Genomic DNA, 14,237 nt, shown 5'->3' on the forward strand with positions numbered 1-14,237 from the left:
TGTGCGCCTGTCTTTTGGGAGAATGCAAGTCTGGTGTGGACTTCGGGCTGGGCTCCCCTAGCATTTGTTCATGCTCACATGGGAGGCACCCACCTCTGCCCGCTGAGGCGGGGTGTGAGGCCTCCTGGTTCAGCGGGGCCCCATTTTGGGGGATTTGGGAGCCAATTCCTCAGCTCCCAACAGGGGGTAGCCCCAGCCCCTGCCCATCTCCTTGCTGGGTTGAGCCTCTTGGGTGGGAGAAAACGGGAGCAGCTGACTTGGCAGGAATGAATATGAGGGTCCCAAGACAGGCAGTAGCCCCAACTCCCACCAGCTGGCAGACTGGACCTCCAGCAACAGCCTCACCCCACCCCCCAGCCGCCCTGACTCTCCCTGATTCTCTTCCTCCACTTCCTCCTCCATTTCGCAGGACAGGCGCGTGGGGAAGTGATGCATACAGTGGCTCTACGCTTCAGTCACCCCTCAGAGAGCTACAGCCATTATCCCCATTGCACAGATGAGGAAACCGGGATGAAGAAGCTGGGTTCCTGCTGAGGAGCATCCAGCTGGCGGAGAGGCCCACACTCTTCCTAGATACTGGGGTGTCAAACTCATTTTCACCAGGGGCCACATCAGCCTTGCGGCTGCCTTCAAAGGGCCGAATGTAATTTTAGGACCGTATAAATGTAACTACTCCTTAACAGTTAAGCGAGAGCTCAGCACTGCTGCCGCCTTGTAGAAACAAGGCGCTGGGCCAGAAAAAACGAGGTGGAGGGCCAGATTCAGCCCACTGGCTTTGTGTTCACCCCCTGTGCTCTAGGACCTCCCACCCCACCCCACCCCTGCCCCAGGCCTCTGCTTGCCTGCTTGTCCTCAAACTCAGGGATCTCTCTTCCCAGAAGGCACTCCTGTAGGAATTCAAGTGTCAAGGGGGAAAAGGCAGCCAAAGGCCAAGTTCATCCCTCAAGCTGGGGCCTGGACAAAAGGGAACCTGGCGCTCTGTTGGAGAAGCCACATGGTAGCTGCTGCGTAGGATATATTTAGACCTGGGCAGGAAACCACAGAGGTGGAAACTGAGGCCCAGAGGAGTGGCCACACGACCAGTGTGAAGAGCTGGGCCCCAGCCTACCCTGGAATCCCTGTCTGGGTCTCTGTACTGCTCTTGGCTCCTGAAGATGATGAGGCAGGGGCTTCCTCCAGACCCTCTCTTGGCTGAAGATCAGGGGACATGAGGTGATTAAGGCACATCATGCCCTGGAGGGTTTCCCAGCGTGGTTGGGGAGATGGGCACCCCACCAGAAAATTATGAAACTGGATAGGTATCTGGAGGTAGGGACTAGAATTCAGATTAATCGGCAAGATGGGGTGCCATCAAGGAGGGCTTCCTGGAAGAGGAAACCTCTGACCTGAACTGAAAAGCATAAGTGGGGGTGGGCTCAGTGGAAGCCTGTTTTGGGGTTGGGGGTAACTGGTGCCTCAAGGGTCTGACATGCTGACCAGCAACAAGGTAGAGGGAGGAGAGGAGAGCCAGGCCAGGTCCTGTAGGGCCCCCAGCCAGGGCTGAGTGTCACCAGGGGCAGCTGCAGCAAAGTCTCAGCTGAGTGTTCTCTCGAGGAGGCTAAGATCCAGGCCTGGAGGCTGCTGCCACTTTCTAGGACTGAGATTCTGTCCTGGGCTCTGAGCTTGGGCATCCAGGAAGGGTGAGGGTGGGACCCCAGGGAAGGGAAGGAGTCTCCCTAAGGTCTTGGGTGTCCCTGGGCCCTGCAACAGGCAAGTCTAATGGAAGTTCCTAACTTTCCCCTTTTCCTGCCTACCCTTGGTCTTCTCTCTGCCTCTCTGTCCCCAGGGTCTCTGCTCCTCCTTTTCTGCAGCCCAGAGCTGGCCCCAGAGTGCTGTTAGGGAGGACTGTGTGTTCCTAGGCCCGGAGACTGTTCTTTCCAAGGCAGCACAGAGAAGGTGAAGAGTAGGGCGTCTAGATCCATCCAGATTTAGCCTGGACAGGAATCCTGACCCTGCTTCTCACAAGCTGTGTGGCCTAGGGTAAGTAGTTCAACCTCTCTGGGTCTCAGCTTCTTTGGTCCTGGCTGCAACAATCGAACACGCTACTGTATGCCGCGCTTAGGGCATAAAGGGTGCTCCGAACCCACAAGGGGTGCAGGACGGGTTGGCAGTGGGTAGGGAGACTGGGGGCGGGTAAGGGGCCGTTGGACCCCAGCGGGGGTGGTCCCGGGCTCAGGCCTCGTAACTGCATTCTCCAGGGCAGGGGCGGGGCGTCTGCGCAGCTCTGAGTTTCCGGACACTTGTCACACCCCCACCCCCGGCTTTTCCAGGGGAGGAGAGAGCTCGGTTCGCCGAGGGAAACTGAGTCAGCGGAGGCGGAGGCGGCGGCGGCTCGGGGCGCGAGGGGTCAGCCGGCCCGCGTGGCGGCCCCACTCGGAGCCGCGCGGCTCCTTTTGTCTGCAGTCTCCGCGCCGCCGCCGCCTCCCGCCCTGAGCGGCGGGGCTGCAGCGCGGCGCCTGACACGGCCGCGCCCCCGGGCGGAGGGAGGCTGCGCGTCGCAGACCCACGCGGGCGGCCGGCGGCCCCGGCGGGCGCGCGGTGATGGCGGCGGCGCGGGGCGTGCGGCGGCGGGCGCGGCGGGCGGCGCGGGACTCGGGCTAACTGCCGGGCCCACCCGGATGGCGGGCGGCGCGGGCTGGGCGGGCGCCCCCGCGGCTCTGCTGCGCTCGGTGCGCCGCCTGCGCCAGGTGTTCGAGGTGTGCGGCCGCGACCCCGACGGCTTCCTGCGCGTGGAGCGGGTCGCGGCGCTCGGCCTGCGCTTCGGCCAGGGCGAGGAGGTAAGGGGACCGCGCCGGGCGCCCGCGCCCCATCCCCTGAGCCTCCGTGCTCCCCGCACCCCGCTTTCCTTTCCCACCGGCCTCCGAACCCCCTCCACCTCCCCTCCCCCAGCTTCCCTGCCTTTTCTGCTGCCCGCGGCGGTGGCTTCACCCCGCGAGGACTCCCGCCTGTGCCACCTCCTGCCCCCGGCCCGAGCCGAGGACAGCGAGCTCCCCCTGCCCTGGCGGACCCTCGCTTTCCACCATTAGCGCCGGTGCTGCGAGCGTCTCGCGTCACGCCCAGGGTGGCCTCTCTGCCCATCTTCCGTGACCCCGTGCCGGTCCGTCTGCAACCCACTCTATGTTTGGGGGAAGGAGCTGTCAGAACTCGGCCTCTGGACCCCCGCCCTTACCACCCTGTAGTGACTAAGACGCAGAGGTCTGTGTGCGCGGAATTCCAGGTCGCGGCGGGAGGTGTGCGCCTGGCTGGGCCTAGCCGAGGGGTGGAGAGGACAACCAGGGGCGCTCTGCAGCCTGGCTCCTTGACTGCACCCCCTGCCTAGAATACAGAAGGACGTATTTGGTTTTGGCCACCCAGGATTCTGGGCGCTTGCGCCTGCTTGGTGACACCCCCCATTCAGACTCTCACGGGCAAGCTTAGCTGGCAGCTGGTTGTGTTGGCTGCGGCAGGCCTGCCAGAGCCAACCTTGGGGAGCAGCAGCTGAGCGGCGTTTCCTGGGGTGGGCCTGCGTCTGTCTGGGGAAAGCAGGAGTTATATTGTTACCGGGGCTGAAATCTGAGGGCTGCCGCCGCCGGTGGGGTGAGCAGAGGGACATAAGTAAGTGCCCATGTCAGTGTCCTCTCCTGCCGTGGGCACAGGGACTGGTGACTGTGTCTGAGGGGCAGCAAGGCCCCCCCTGGCAGGTGAGCATCCCTACCCTCGTGCTACTGTGCACTCCAAAATGGTCCGGGGACAGAGACCCTGAATAGTGAGTTTCCAAGGCCACCTAAGGCCTCAGGCTGGGCAGGGGAGCAGGGGGCCAGGGGCCTTGGAAGGAGCTCTGGCTGGCGTTCTGTTCCTGGGACAGCTCAGGCCTAGCATTTCAGAACCAGAGAAACCAGGGTGTGGCTAGATTGGGCTCCCACCTCCCTGTCACCTGCAAGTGGGAAATAATAGATAATCATCTCTCCCTGGCACCAGGGTGTGGCCTGGACCTGGGAGGCCCTGGGAGCAGGAGGTGGAAGAGGATGAGGCAGGTGTCAAGGCTGAGAACTCAGGTAGCCCACCTCAGGATGGTCACTCTGGCAGTTCTGCAAACCGGAGCCCACCCCCCTGCTCCTCCTAGCTTTGCTCAGGGTACCTCCTGCAGCCACCGAGTTCCTTCTCCTTCCACAGCCCCCCGGCTCCTCGCTCTCAGGACGCTGGCCCTGGCCGGAACCTGGAGTTCCAGAGCCGCAGAGCCTCCGTGGTGGGAAGGGCTTTCCCGCAGCCCCTGGCAGGAGGCCAAGCAGGCTCAGCCCTGAGCCCCTGCACCCCCCCACCCTATTCTGGGGCTGGACAGCTCCTCCTGTTAGAACCTTCTCCCTCCAGCACTCTAGAGCCAAACCTGCTTGTCACTTAGCCGTTGAGGATCTCTGCACAGGGACTCACATGGGCCTCTCTTCTGTGTGGCAGCCTTATTTGAAAACAGCACTCCTGCCCACCCCCGACTCCTTTCCACCCATCTTCCCTTCTCCAGGCCAAATACCCGCTCAGCTGTCCCTGAAGTCCCGAGACATTCCCGTGTCACCGGACGGGGGCCGGGGAGCTGCCATTCATGATGTGAGACTCAGTCTTCCCAGTAATAACAGGGAGGGGCTGGACCAGGAGACCCCGCTCAACCCCAACACACGCCCGCGCGCGGATGGCTCAGGCCGGGGCCGCCGCCTGAGTGGTGCATCCCACTTCCCACTCAGATTAAGTTTCTGGCCACCAAAGCCCCCCAGAGATCTTTCTTAGGAACCTCTGCCAAGCCAGGATTCTCTCCATCCTGCAGGAGGGTGATTTCTCTATTGAAAGCACGCTCTTGTGTCTTGCAGAAGCCGTTTATCAGCACTGTAGAAAATGGGAAATACGGACAAGCGAAAATTCCCATCTCCCAGGGGGAGACCCCCGCTGCGACACCTTGGTCACGTGCCTCCAGAGCTGCTTCTGTGCTTATGTGTAGATCTTCTCTAGGACGTGAGATCGTGCTGTGCACACGCTTTGTAGCCTGATTTCCCCTCAGTAAATGATTAGCGTTTTTCTGCTTCAGCAAATTCTCATTTGACATGCAGAGCTTATTCAGATTTCTTACACGGCCCCAAAATGTCCGTTTTTGCTGTTTTGTTTAAACCAGTTTCCTTTCCAGAACTGGGCAACTGTATGCAGGTGTGGTGACGCCTAGGTCTCTCTTACCCAAACACAGTTCTTTTTTTTTTTTGAATACCCCTGGCTGTTGGAGAGATCAGGCCTGTGGTCTCTGTCAATAATTTCCTGAATCGAAACCTGTTACTTGGCCCTGTTTCTGCTAAACTTCCTTTCGTTGATTTCACCCCACTGGAACGGACACGAGAGAGAGAGAGAGAGAGAGAGAGAGAGAGAGAGAGAGAGAGAGAGAGAGAGAGAGAGGGAAAGAATCAAATCCTGCCTCTGCGGCTCTCATAGGCTCTGCTGCCTTCAGGTGGCAGGCGCTGGTGCTTTCTGCCGGAATTGGCGAGGCCGGTTACCAACCCAGGGCAGCACCACGGACAGGGCCTCGTAGGGGCGGGTCCGCTCACCCGTACTGTTTATTGACTGAGACCCATGCGCAACCCTGCTCACTACACACAGGATTCGAACGTGCGTCACAAAACAGGATCGCCCTTTCCTCGCAGGTAGGGATCCCTTCAAAATGCTATGTCCTCGGCAGTTTCTATGTCGTTTAAAAACCAGGTGGAGACCGTGATTTCCCAACCCGTTAGTTAGTGTTCCAGGGTAGACGACTTCCATCTGTTAGATATGGGGTTCAGGGAAGCTAATTATCCACTTTTAACCAACTACCCCCCACAACCAGGGATACCAGAATCAAATGCGTTGCACAAATCAAAATAGACTAGGTTTCAATGTATACAATAAATATCCATGAGGCCATACTGATGTAAATAAGTGATTCAATGAATGCATAAATAAATGCTGGGAAACTCTCCTGTTTCAGAAGAAATTCGAATAACTTATGTAGATGCTTCCTTATCGTGGAGGTGGGGCCTAACCCCCTTCCTGCCTCCCGCCCGCCCGTAGGTGTCAGATGGGACGGTGGCTGCCTGCTAGACAGCTCAGCGTGGAAGGCGGGGAGGGGCAGCTTCACTGCGGGGAAGCCTGAGAAGCCCTGCCTTACCCCGGGGCCGAGGTCCACAGCCGGAATAAGTCAGGCAGAGGTGAGGTGATGACGGCGGCACTTTATCTGTATAATCTCCCCCCAAGCCCTCACCCCAGGGAGTCACGAGAAGAGCATCAGACAGATCCCAGCAACTGAGGGGTGCCCTGCCGGACACCTGACCAGCGCTCAGCAGGCGTGTCAAGGCCACAAAGCCACGGAGAGTCTGAGGAGGTCCTGCTGGCGAGCGGAGCCTGGGCGGACAGGGCGGCATCCTGTGGGGTCCTGGGACAAGCAGTGGACACTGGGCAAACACTAAGGGAGCTGGAGTACAGTATGGGCTTCAGTCCATAATAATGCTATTAGCCGGTCTCTGATATCTCCCTAATTTATTGACTTAGGAATCCTAGCAGGAAAGAGAAGACAAGGAAATTTGATGGAAGCAAATTTCCTGATCTTTTAAAGAAAGTAAAACTGGTGGGCGGAGGTGCCCTGTCCCAGCCCTGGAAGCCTCTGACGCAGTGAGAGCAGGAGCAAGTGGCAGGTGCATGAAAGGACGGGCCAGCGCCCTGTCCCCGAGGTGACGTGTGAGTGCCTGGTCCAGATCTGCACAGAGCAGGCACGCTGTCTGAGTCATGGCCGCTGCTGTTACTATCATTTCCTGAACTCTTGCAAGCATCTTTGAGAGGCTCTTCTGAGCTGGGGGTTTCCTGGGGCTCGAGGTCAAGATCTGGGACCAGACCTCAGCCCACCCTCCTTGTCCAGCCTGGTCTGCCAGCCCCTCCCATCCTTCTAGCAGGCTTGGGCCACATTTCCTGTTACATGCCCCCCCCCTTCCCCAGTTTGAAGCCCACCCCTCTTGCTGGAGAAATAGGAATGGAAGTAGTTGGGTGGTGTCTCTGCCATCCGTTATCACAGCACCATCACCCCTGAGCGGTGGGCTTGTCCCTCCTGCCGGGACTGGAGGTCCACATTCTAGCACCCCAAAGAGGGGTGTCGGTTATCTGGAGGAGGTGAAGCCCCTTTAGCCGACCTAGGACTGGGCCATAATTTCCCCTTTCTTTAAAGCTGCCCCTGGATGTGGCTAGAAGCACAGGAGATGAAGTAAAGGCCCCAGCTGGGCCCCCCTAGTCCCCATGTCCCCTCTGGGTGAACTCTGCCACGAGAGAGAGGCTGGTGCCACCTGGCATTGTCCTGGGGTCTGAACTGGCAAAGAGGTTGGGGTGCTGGGATGGGCTGAGAGTGACCAGGAGCCAGCCCCGGGGCTGGGGCCACCTCTGAAACTCCTGGGCTGCCAGGGGCAGGGTGACCCTGAACTAAAGCTGGGTTCTGCCCAGGAGGAGGGGAACTGGGTGCTGAGGAAGAAGGAAGCATGTCCCTACCTCTGTGGCTGCAGCTTGGGGAGTGGGGAAGGGACAGGAGGAGAGGCTCGAGGGGAAGGCAGGGCCAGATCTGGAAAGGTAGGCTGCTCCCTGGGGGCGGTGGGAAGAGCCAGGCGGAGAGATCAGGTGTGTGTTGGACCTGGCGGGGACTGTAACATGTGGTCAAAGAGGAAGAGGGCCCGCACTGGGGCAGTGGTGGGGGTGCAGAATTGACGGGCCCGGATGGCCTGCAGAGCCCCAGCACGTCACTCCTCAATTGTAGAATTGAAAGCTTTTGGGGGATCAGGCCCCCTCTGCGTGTCCTAATGGGGACCTGGTACAGACAGCAGCTGGCAAAACAGAAGGCAGGCCCAGGCCCTGGTGCCTGGGCCTGCGAGTGGGGAGCAGGAAGGATTGGGCCCGGAGAGGCCTTCCGCCTTCCGTTACCGCCCACCTGGGTATGACCCTGTGATCCTGGGGTTGGAGGTAGCTCTGAAAGTGGGGACGGAGGCTTTGGTCCCTTGGGAGTCGGGAACGAGCACAAGGCCCCAAGCTCTGGGCATGGGGTAGGGCGGGGCAAACCCCAGATGGGCCTCCACCCTGTGTACCTCCCTGTGGCCTCTGGTTTGGTGGCGCCAGGAGGAGGGGCGTGCGAAGAAAGCCCAGAGTGAGTCCGTCCTGTCGGACATTCCTGGCACAGCTGGAATCCACGTGACAAAATATCTCTGGGTTGTAGCTTTGTTCCCAAGACCCTGGGCTCTAGAGAAGGAGGAAGCTCCGAGTGGGGGAGGGCAGGATGGGGGTACGCATGGTCTGCGCCTCCCTGGGTGAGTTCTGCCTCAGGTGTTCAAATAGCCAGGTAGCCTCGAGTGGGTTTTAGCAGGGGGAGAGTCTCAAAGCATCAGCTGCGCTCCCTTGGGTGTGGGGTGCTCACCCTTTCACAGGTGGATGCTAGAGGGTCAGGGTCACCAGGTTGGGTGGGCAGATTGGCTTTCAGACCTGGGCCTGACTCTGAGGCTCAGGAACCTTCCCAAGTTCCAGGGAGAGAACCAAAGGAGCAAAGCAGGAGAAAGGAGATTGGGGGGAGGGGAGATGAAGCAGAGTGGAGGGAGGAGCGCTTCGCCAGGGGCTGATGGCTGAGGTGGCAGAGCCAGGAGAGAGGCTGGTGGGTCATTCCTGCAGGACTCCCCGGGCTGTGGGCAGGAGCCAGGAGCCCAGGAACCTGGTGGGTGGAGGGTGGCTGCACCACTGTCTGCACCAGCCAACCCTGCCTCAGAGGGCAGTGCAGGTGCCCCACCCCATGTGACGTGGTACAGACAGGAACACTTGTGTTTTTGAGTCCATTGGGATGGGGGTGGGAGAGGGGTTCTACCCGAGGACAGGAGTGAGTGTGTATGGGGGTTTCCTGGGAGGGTCATCCATTTTCAGTCTTTTGCGGACCCTTCTGAGCTCCTGCTCTGTGTCAGTTGGGCGTGAGAGGACACACAGCCGCGTGGGATCGGGCTCCTCCCCCGCGGGAGCGTGCCACTGTGCGGAGGGGCTCCAAGGTAGCCCCTTGGTTAACACCTGTGACCAGGGCGGGGCTGCAGGCCTGTCTGGGAGTTTGGGGTGTGAAGACGGCCATCACTCTACCCAGAATACGGGAAGCTGTCCATGAAGGGAAGGACAGCTGTGCCAGAGAAGCCCGAGGAGGGAGGGCAGGTGGGTGTCACCGAAGGTTGAAGCAGAGGGGTGACACGGGTCTGTGGCATTTTAGACGCACACACCGGGAAGTACTTCCGGGCTGAGGTGGGAGGCTGCTGCCCCGTCGGCGGGAAGGAGAGGGGAGGGTCCGAGGGGCGGGGATGAATAGGAGGGGCATGGTCTTGTGAACCTGCTGTGACCTCCTGGAGGTGACAGAGCCCAGGGGCAGGCTCACAGACTCCCACACACCTGCCCAATGCACACTCAAGCGTCCTCCCCAAGGCAGCTGCTCAGACAGAAAGTTCCAAATGTTGTTGATTTATAAATTCAAGCAACTTCATAGGACAAGAGGTGACCAGTGCTAAACGGTGGTACTTGTACACCTTGAAACCCTGTCCTGCTCTTGGCGGAGACCGAAGTGGTCGTGACCAGTGCCTCAGAGCCATTTTGGCCCCTTTCCTCCTAATGATGTTTCCTGTGTCTGAAACCCAAACAGAGGCTTGTCCCCTCCCTGCTGAAACCCAGTCCCAGCACTGGCCCTCCCGCCAGCCACTTCCACCGTCTCCACAGTGTTCTGGCTGCCCCGCAGGGCTCCTAGCCCGGCCCGCCCATGGGCACCTGGCTGGCTGGTCAGCCCCTGCCTCCCCAGCAGCCTGAGCTGGTATGGGCAGGGCAGGACCCAACGGGAGAGTGGACGTGGGGGGGACTTCAGCCCTGGGCACCCCTCCCCAGCACTCTACGCTGGGCTGGACTGTCCCCGGGGCCCTAGCCTGCCTGGGCTCTGTTCCCAGTCCAGCTGCCAGCCAGAGGACTGGCCTTTGGTGTGGGCGTTTGAAAACTCCTGACCCAGGAGACACCTGCTGCCGCTTCCTAGACGCGGAGTGGCGGAGTCAGGAGCCTGCCTGCGCACTCACCTGGCCACCCTCTCCGGGCCATCCCGTGGTTGCTTCGTGTCTCCTTCTGTCTCCCCGCCCGCTCGCCGCCCCTGCTGTCTCCAACCGCCTCATCCCGGAGCAGACCCCACACAAGGTTTGAGGGTGCCCATTTTGTGAGGCCCTTGCTTCCCCGTCAACACTGAGCATTAGTTTAAATTTTATTTTAGCTTGTTTACATTTTCATTTTCAATTGCTAATGAGACTTTGCTTTTTTTTTTTTACATTCCATTGCTATTTATTCTTGGTATCTTCTGCATAAACTGCTGTATTCATCTCTTTTGAGCGATTACCAAGGGGAATTTTAATTTCAATCTGTATATTTTTAAATCAGTTTTTTTTCTCTTTTTATTTATTTTGTCATTTTCTCTTGCTGTGCTGCTTTTTTTTAATGGGTGATTACACTTATTACTCAAAAATTTTCCTACATTTAAATACTGCGCTCAAGTATACCATACGTGCCTTATTTCTAATTACATTTGTCACATTTCGGTCCTCGGGAGCTTATTTCCCCATCTCTAACAAGAATAAATCAGCTACTGTGTTTACAACTCACTGTTGTCAAAATACTTGTTTTACCTGTTTGGGATTCATTATGAGGTGCATCCGACATTCAGTTCTACTAAGAATTAGAATTTATTTCTAACCTAGAACTGAATTCCATTAGTTTTTTTTCTTCTTACTCTTTATTTTGAAAATGTTCAGACAGAAGAGTTAGAAGCAGAATAGGACTCTTCACCTGGACCCACTGTTAACGTGTCCGCTCGTCCGATTTTCCTTTCACTCGATCACTGATTATCCTCCGTCTTCTGTAGCGTTGTTTTGTTTCACAGAAGCATTTTAGGTAAGTGAATACGTCCCCCATAGGGGGACAGTAAGTGACATTTCCCCATAAACACTTCAGAGTGGAAGACCAAGGATGGTCTCCAGCTTAAACGAGGGCCACCGTCACACCTGGGACTTGCTATTAATTCAGTGACTCCGTCTCATAGTCAGCCCGCAGATTTCCCCAGCCGTCCTCTCTGCGGTCAGGGGTCGCATGTAGCATCTGTTTTGTTATGTATCTGTACCAGAGACAGTGCAAATACTTGTTCTCCAGTAGCTTCTCACGCAGTGCTCTTAGCACCTGTGAAGCCCCTTGCTCCAGCGGGCACTAAACGTCTTACGCTGGCGGCTGCAGAATGGTGGCTTTTCTGTCATTTTTTTCTAGAGCTAGAATGTCGTTCTGTGAAGGGCATTCCTTCACCCCTTCCCTGAGTTTCGCGATGGACTCATAGATTCTTTTCAGTGTGTTATAATCCATTTCCATCATTTTTTTTTGATGCTCAAGGATTTTTGGTTTTGTTTTTAAGGCAATATTATAAAATTTTAATCACCGATACTTGGAGTAATGTATTTTAAATTTGAGACAAACCAACCACGATTACCTTTTTAAAAAACTTTCTGATGTTCCTCACCATTTATGGATTTTGAGTATGTAGCACATTTTCACAGTCTTTAATTGTATTGTATTAAGCTTATTCAATTAGGGAGTATTGCTTTTTATTACATACTTAGTTCTATTAGAAGCAAAATATTAACATTAAAAATAAATGTCTCACAAGTAGGTTAAATTAATGTTTAATATTTAATGTGTTTTGTTACCACTGAGGATGAAATCCTCTTTCCATTGATTTTTTTTTCTAGCTGCATGTCACTAGCATGTAGGAATGCAGTTGATTTTGGTAAATTTATCCCGTATCTCCCCACTGGTACGGACTCATTTATTATATCTAGCAATTTCTGGGTGGTGTCTTTGGGTTTGCAAAGTAAGCAGTCATGTCTTCTTCAAAAAGTAATCATTTTATTTGTCTTCTTTTCCTGCATTTATGAGTCTAGTTACTTTTCCTTCTGCGATGAGACTCGCCAGCGTCTGTAGCATTAGTTGGCACAGGAGTGGGCACGGGAGACATCGCCCTAACTTAGCAGGGCCTGGAAGGAGGCATGCTGGGACACTGGCAACGTGGCCCAGGTGCAAGGTGAGGGAAGCAGGCCGGGGCAGGTGCCTGGGGGGCAGTTGCCCCGGTGGTCTCTCAGACAGTGGTGAGTCCTGGAGAGGCTGAGGCTGGTGTCGCCATGGGACATGGTCTCAGGCATAGGGAATGGCCTGGCCGGAGGTGGTCAGGTGTCTTAGCTCTGATGGTCATGATCCCAGGAAGACTCCAGCCTCCAGAGGCAGAAGCTGTGCAGCTGGGGGATGGACAGGCTGAACCTCTCTGAGCACTGACGACCAGATTCTCGGACAGCCGGAGCAGCTGGTGGGCTGAGGTCGTTCCCAGCCCTGGGCTCTGGTCTTGGACTAGTTAGTAGAACGAGTAGGTGCAGGGCTGGGTGGGGCTGGCAGACACAGGGCCGCATCATTTTTTTCTTATTATTTTTTAGATGGAGTGACTGTTGCCTGCTACCATTAATATAATGTGGGTACCGAACCTGGGTTTCGATGTATAATCTTCAGCGTGTTCATAAAAACCACCCCCTCTCTGCCCCATTCTCCTTTTGTTCAAGTTTTATTCAAGTCCAGGTGGCAAATTGTACCAAATACCTCCCCAGCATCTGTTCAGTATTTTAATGGTGTTCACTATTTTCCCAGCTGATACAAGGAATTATGCCGGGAGGGGCACGCTCTGATTGGCCAGGCCTGCTCAGGTGCCATCTCCAGAGGTTGGCCACCCCTACTACCTGGAATGGGGAGGGCAGTCCCCAAAGGAAAGTCAGGGTGACTTACCAGAGAAGGGGCCACCTGATACTGGACAGAGAGGACCGACAGAGGTGGGACAACCTGGTCTCTGAGCCTGAGGAGGAGCCTGCATGCCCAGGAAGAACTGGGAGGGGTGTTGGTTTCTCTGGTTGTCCCAGCAAACAGGCGGTGAGGACAGGGCTGGCCCACACCGCTGTGCCCTCAGCACCCGGCCCAGAGTGTGGTGCACACACAGGCACAGTGGCTGTTACCTGAACACCTGAGTGAATAAATGAGGTGCAAGGGGACCACCCCAGAACCCAGGAGCCCCCGTTCCTCCGGAGCTCTGCCCTGAAATCATGGTTTGTAAGCAAGTTCCTCCCTGCCGCTCTAGGCCACTCAGATGAAGGTTGGGGGGGCAGGGGAGCTTTGTGGTCAAGGACTCAGGTTCTGGGGCTGGATAGGTCATAGGTCAACTCCCAGCTTTCCGATTTGCCAGCTGGCCTGGGGTCAGTCTCTTTATGTCTTTGAGCCTCATCCGGGCAATGGGGATGTGACATCGCTGTCCTCAGTGGTGTGGTGAGTGCGGAATGAAGGAACGGGGCCACCACCTGCCCGGCGCCTGGTGTGTCCTAAGTCCTTTATGCAGGGGAGTTACTTTTCTGCGCTCCCGGTAGCTGCAGAAACACTTCGAAGGGGAAGCATGGCACTGGTGATCGAGGGCTGCTCGTGTCCCTGCCGCTGCCACGCCTGTGGCCCCGAGTTGTCAATGACGATGACGGAGGCAGCGTGAGCACGTGCTCTGTGACAGGCACCCTGTCTGCCACTGCAGATACAGCAGTGAATTGAAAAGGTGGTGTCGCATAGCAGAAAAGAGGCCTCGAAGTTTCTGTCCGACTCCATCACTTCCTACCAAGTCCTTAATCTCTCTGTGCCTCAGTTTCCTCCTCTGTAAAGTGGAGGTAGTAACAGAAACTGTATACGTCAGAGGCTTGTGAAGCGTAGGGGGATTGATGCAGGTAAAGCTCGGAGGCAATGCCTGGCTCAGAGGAGTGCTCGGTGTGCACTGGTTATTGTTTTGTGGGCATCATCATCATCATCATCACTGCTGTTACTCCAAGGAGCTCTCAGCCCAGCAAGGGGGCTGACGGGGACCCATCACCCCCCCAGAGAGGTGGTGACTGCTGTAGGCTGAGTCAGCCCGGAGGGGGTGACGGTGACGGCCAAGCCCCTCTGTTTTCACTGCAGCTGCTGCTGGAATATTCCCCACCCCCCAACCCCCGGCCACCACAGCCTCCTAACCACCCTCCTGCCAGCCTCGGAGGGCATGTGCCAGGCTCAAAGCCCAGAGCCCCCAGGGCCCTGGGTTAGCACCA

General features: G+C 56.8%; 1 protein-coding gene across 1 annotated transcript in view; it reads left to right on the forward strand.

The window, feature by feature from the left end:
* The first annotated feature begins 2,592 nt into the window (after window positions 1-2,592).
* The window catches only part of RAB11FIP4 (RAB11 family interacting protein 4), a 100,253-nt gene continuing 88,608 nt past the window's right edge, over window positions 2,593-14,237 (forward strand). The window contains exon 1 of the mRNA XM_053910791.1: window positions 2,593-2,816. Coding sequence (XP_053766766.1) covers window positions 2,658-2,816 — 159 coding nt within the window. The 5' untranslated portion in view covers window positions 2,593-2,657. The remainder of the gene's footprint in view (window positions 2,817-14,237) is intronic.

Source organism: Desmodus rotundus, chromosome 9 (assembly GCF_022682495.2).
Source record: "Desmodus rotundus isolate HL8 chromosome 9, HLdesRot8A.1, whole genome shotgun sequence".
NCBI classification, from domain to species: domain Eukaryota; kingdom Metazoa; phylum Chordata; class Mammalia; order Chiroptera; family Phyllostomidae; genus Desmodus; species Desmodus rotundus.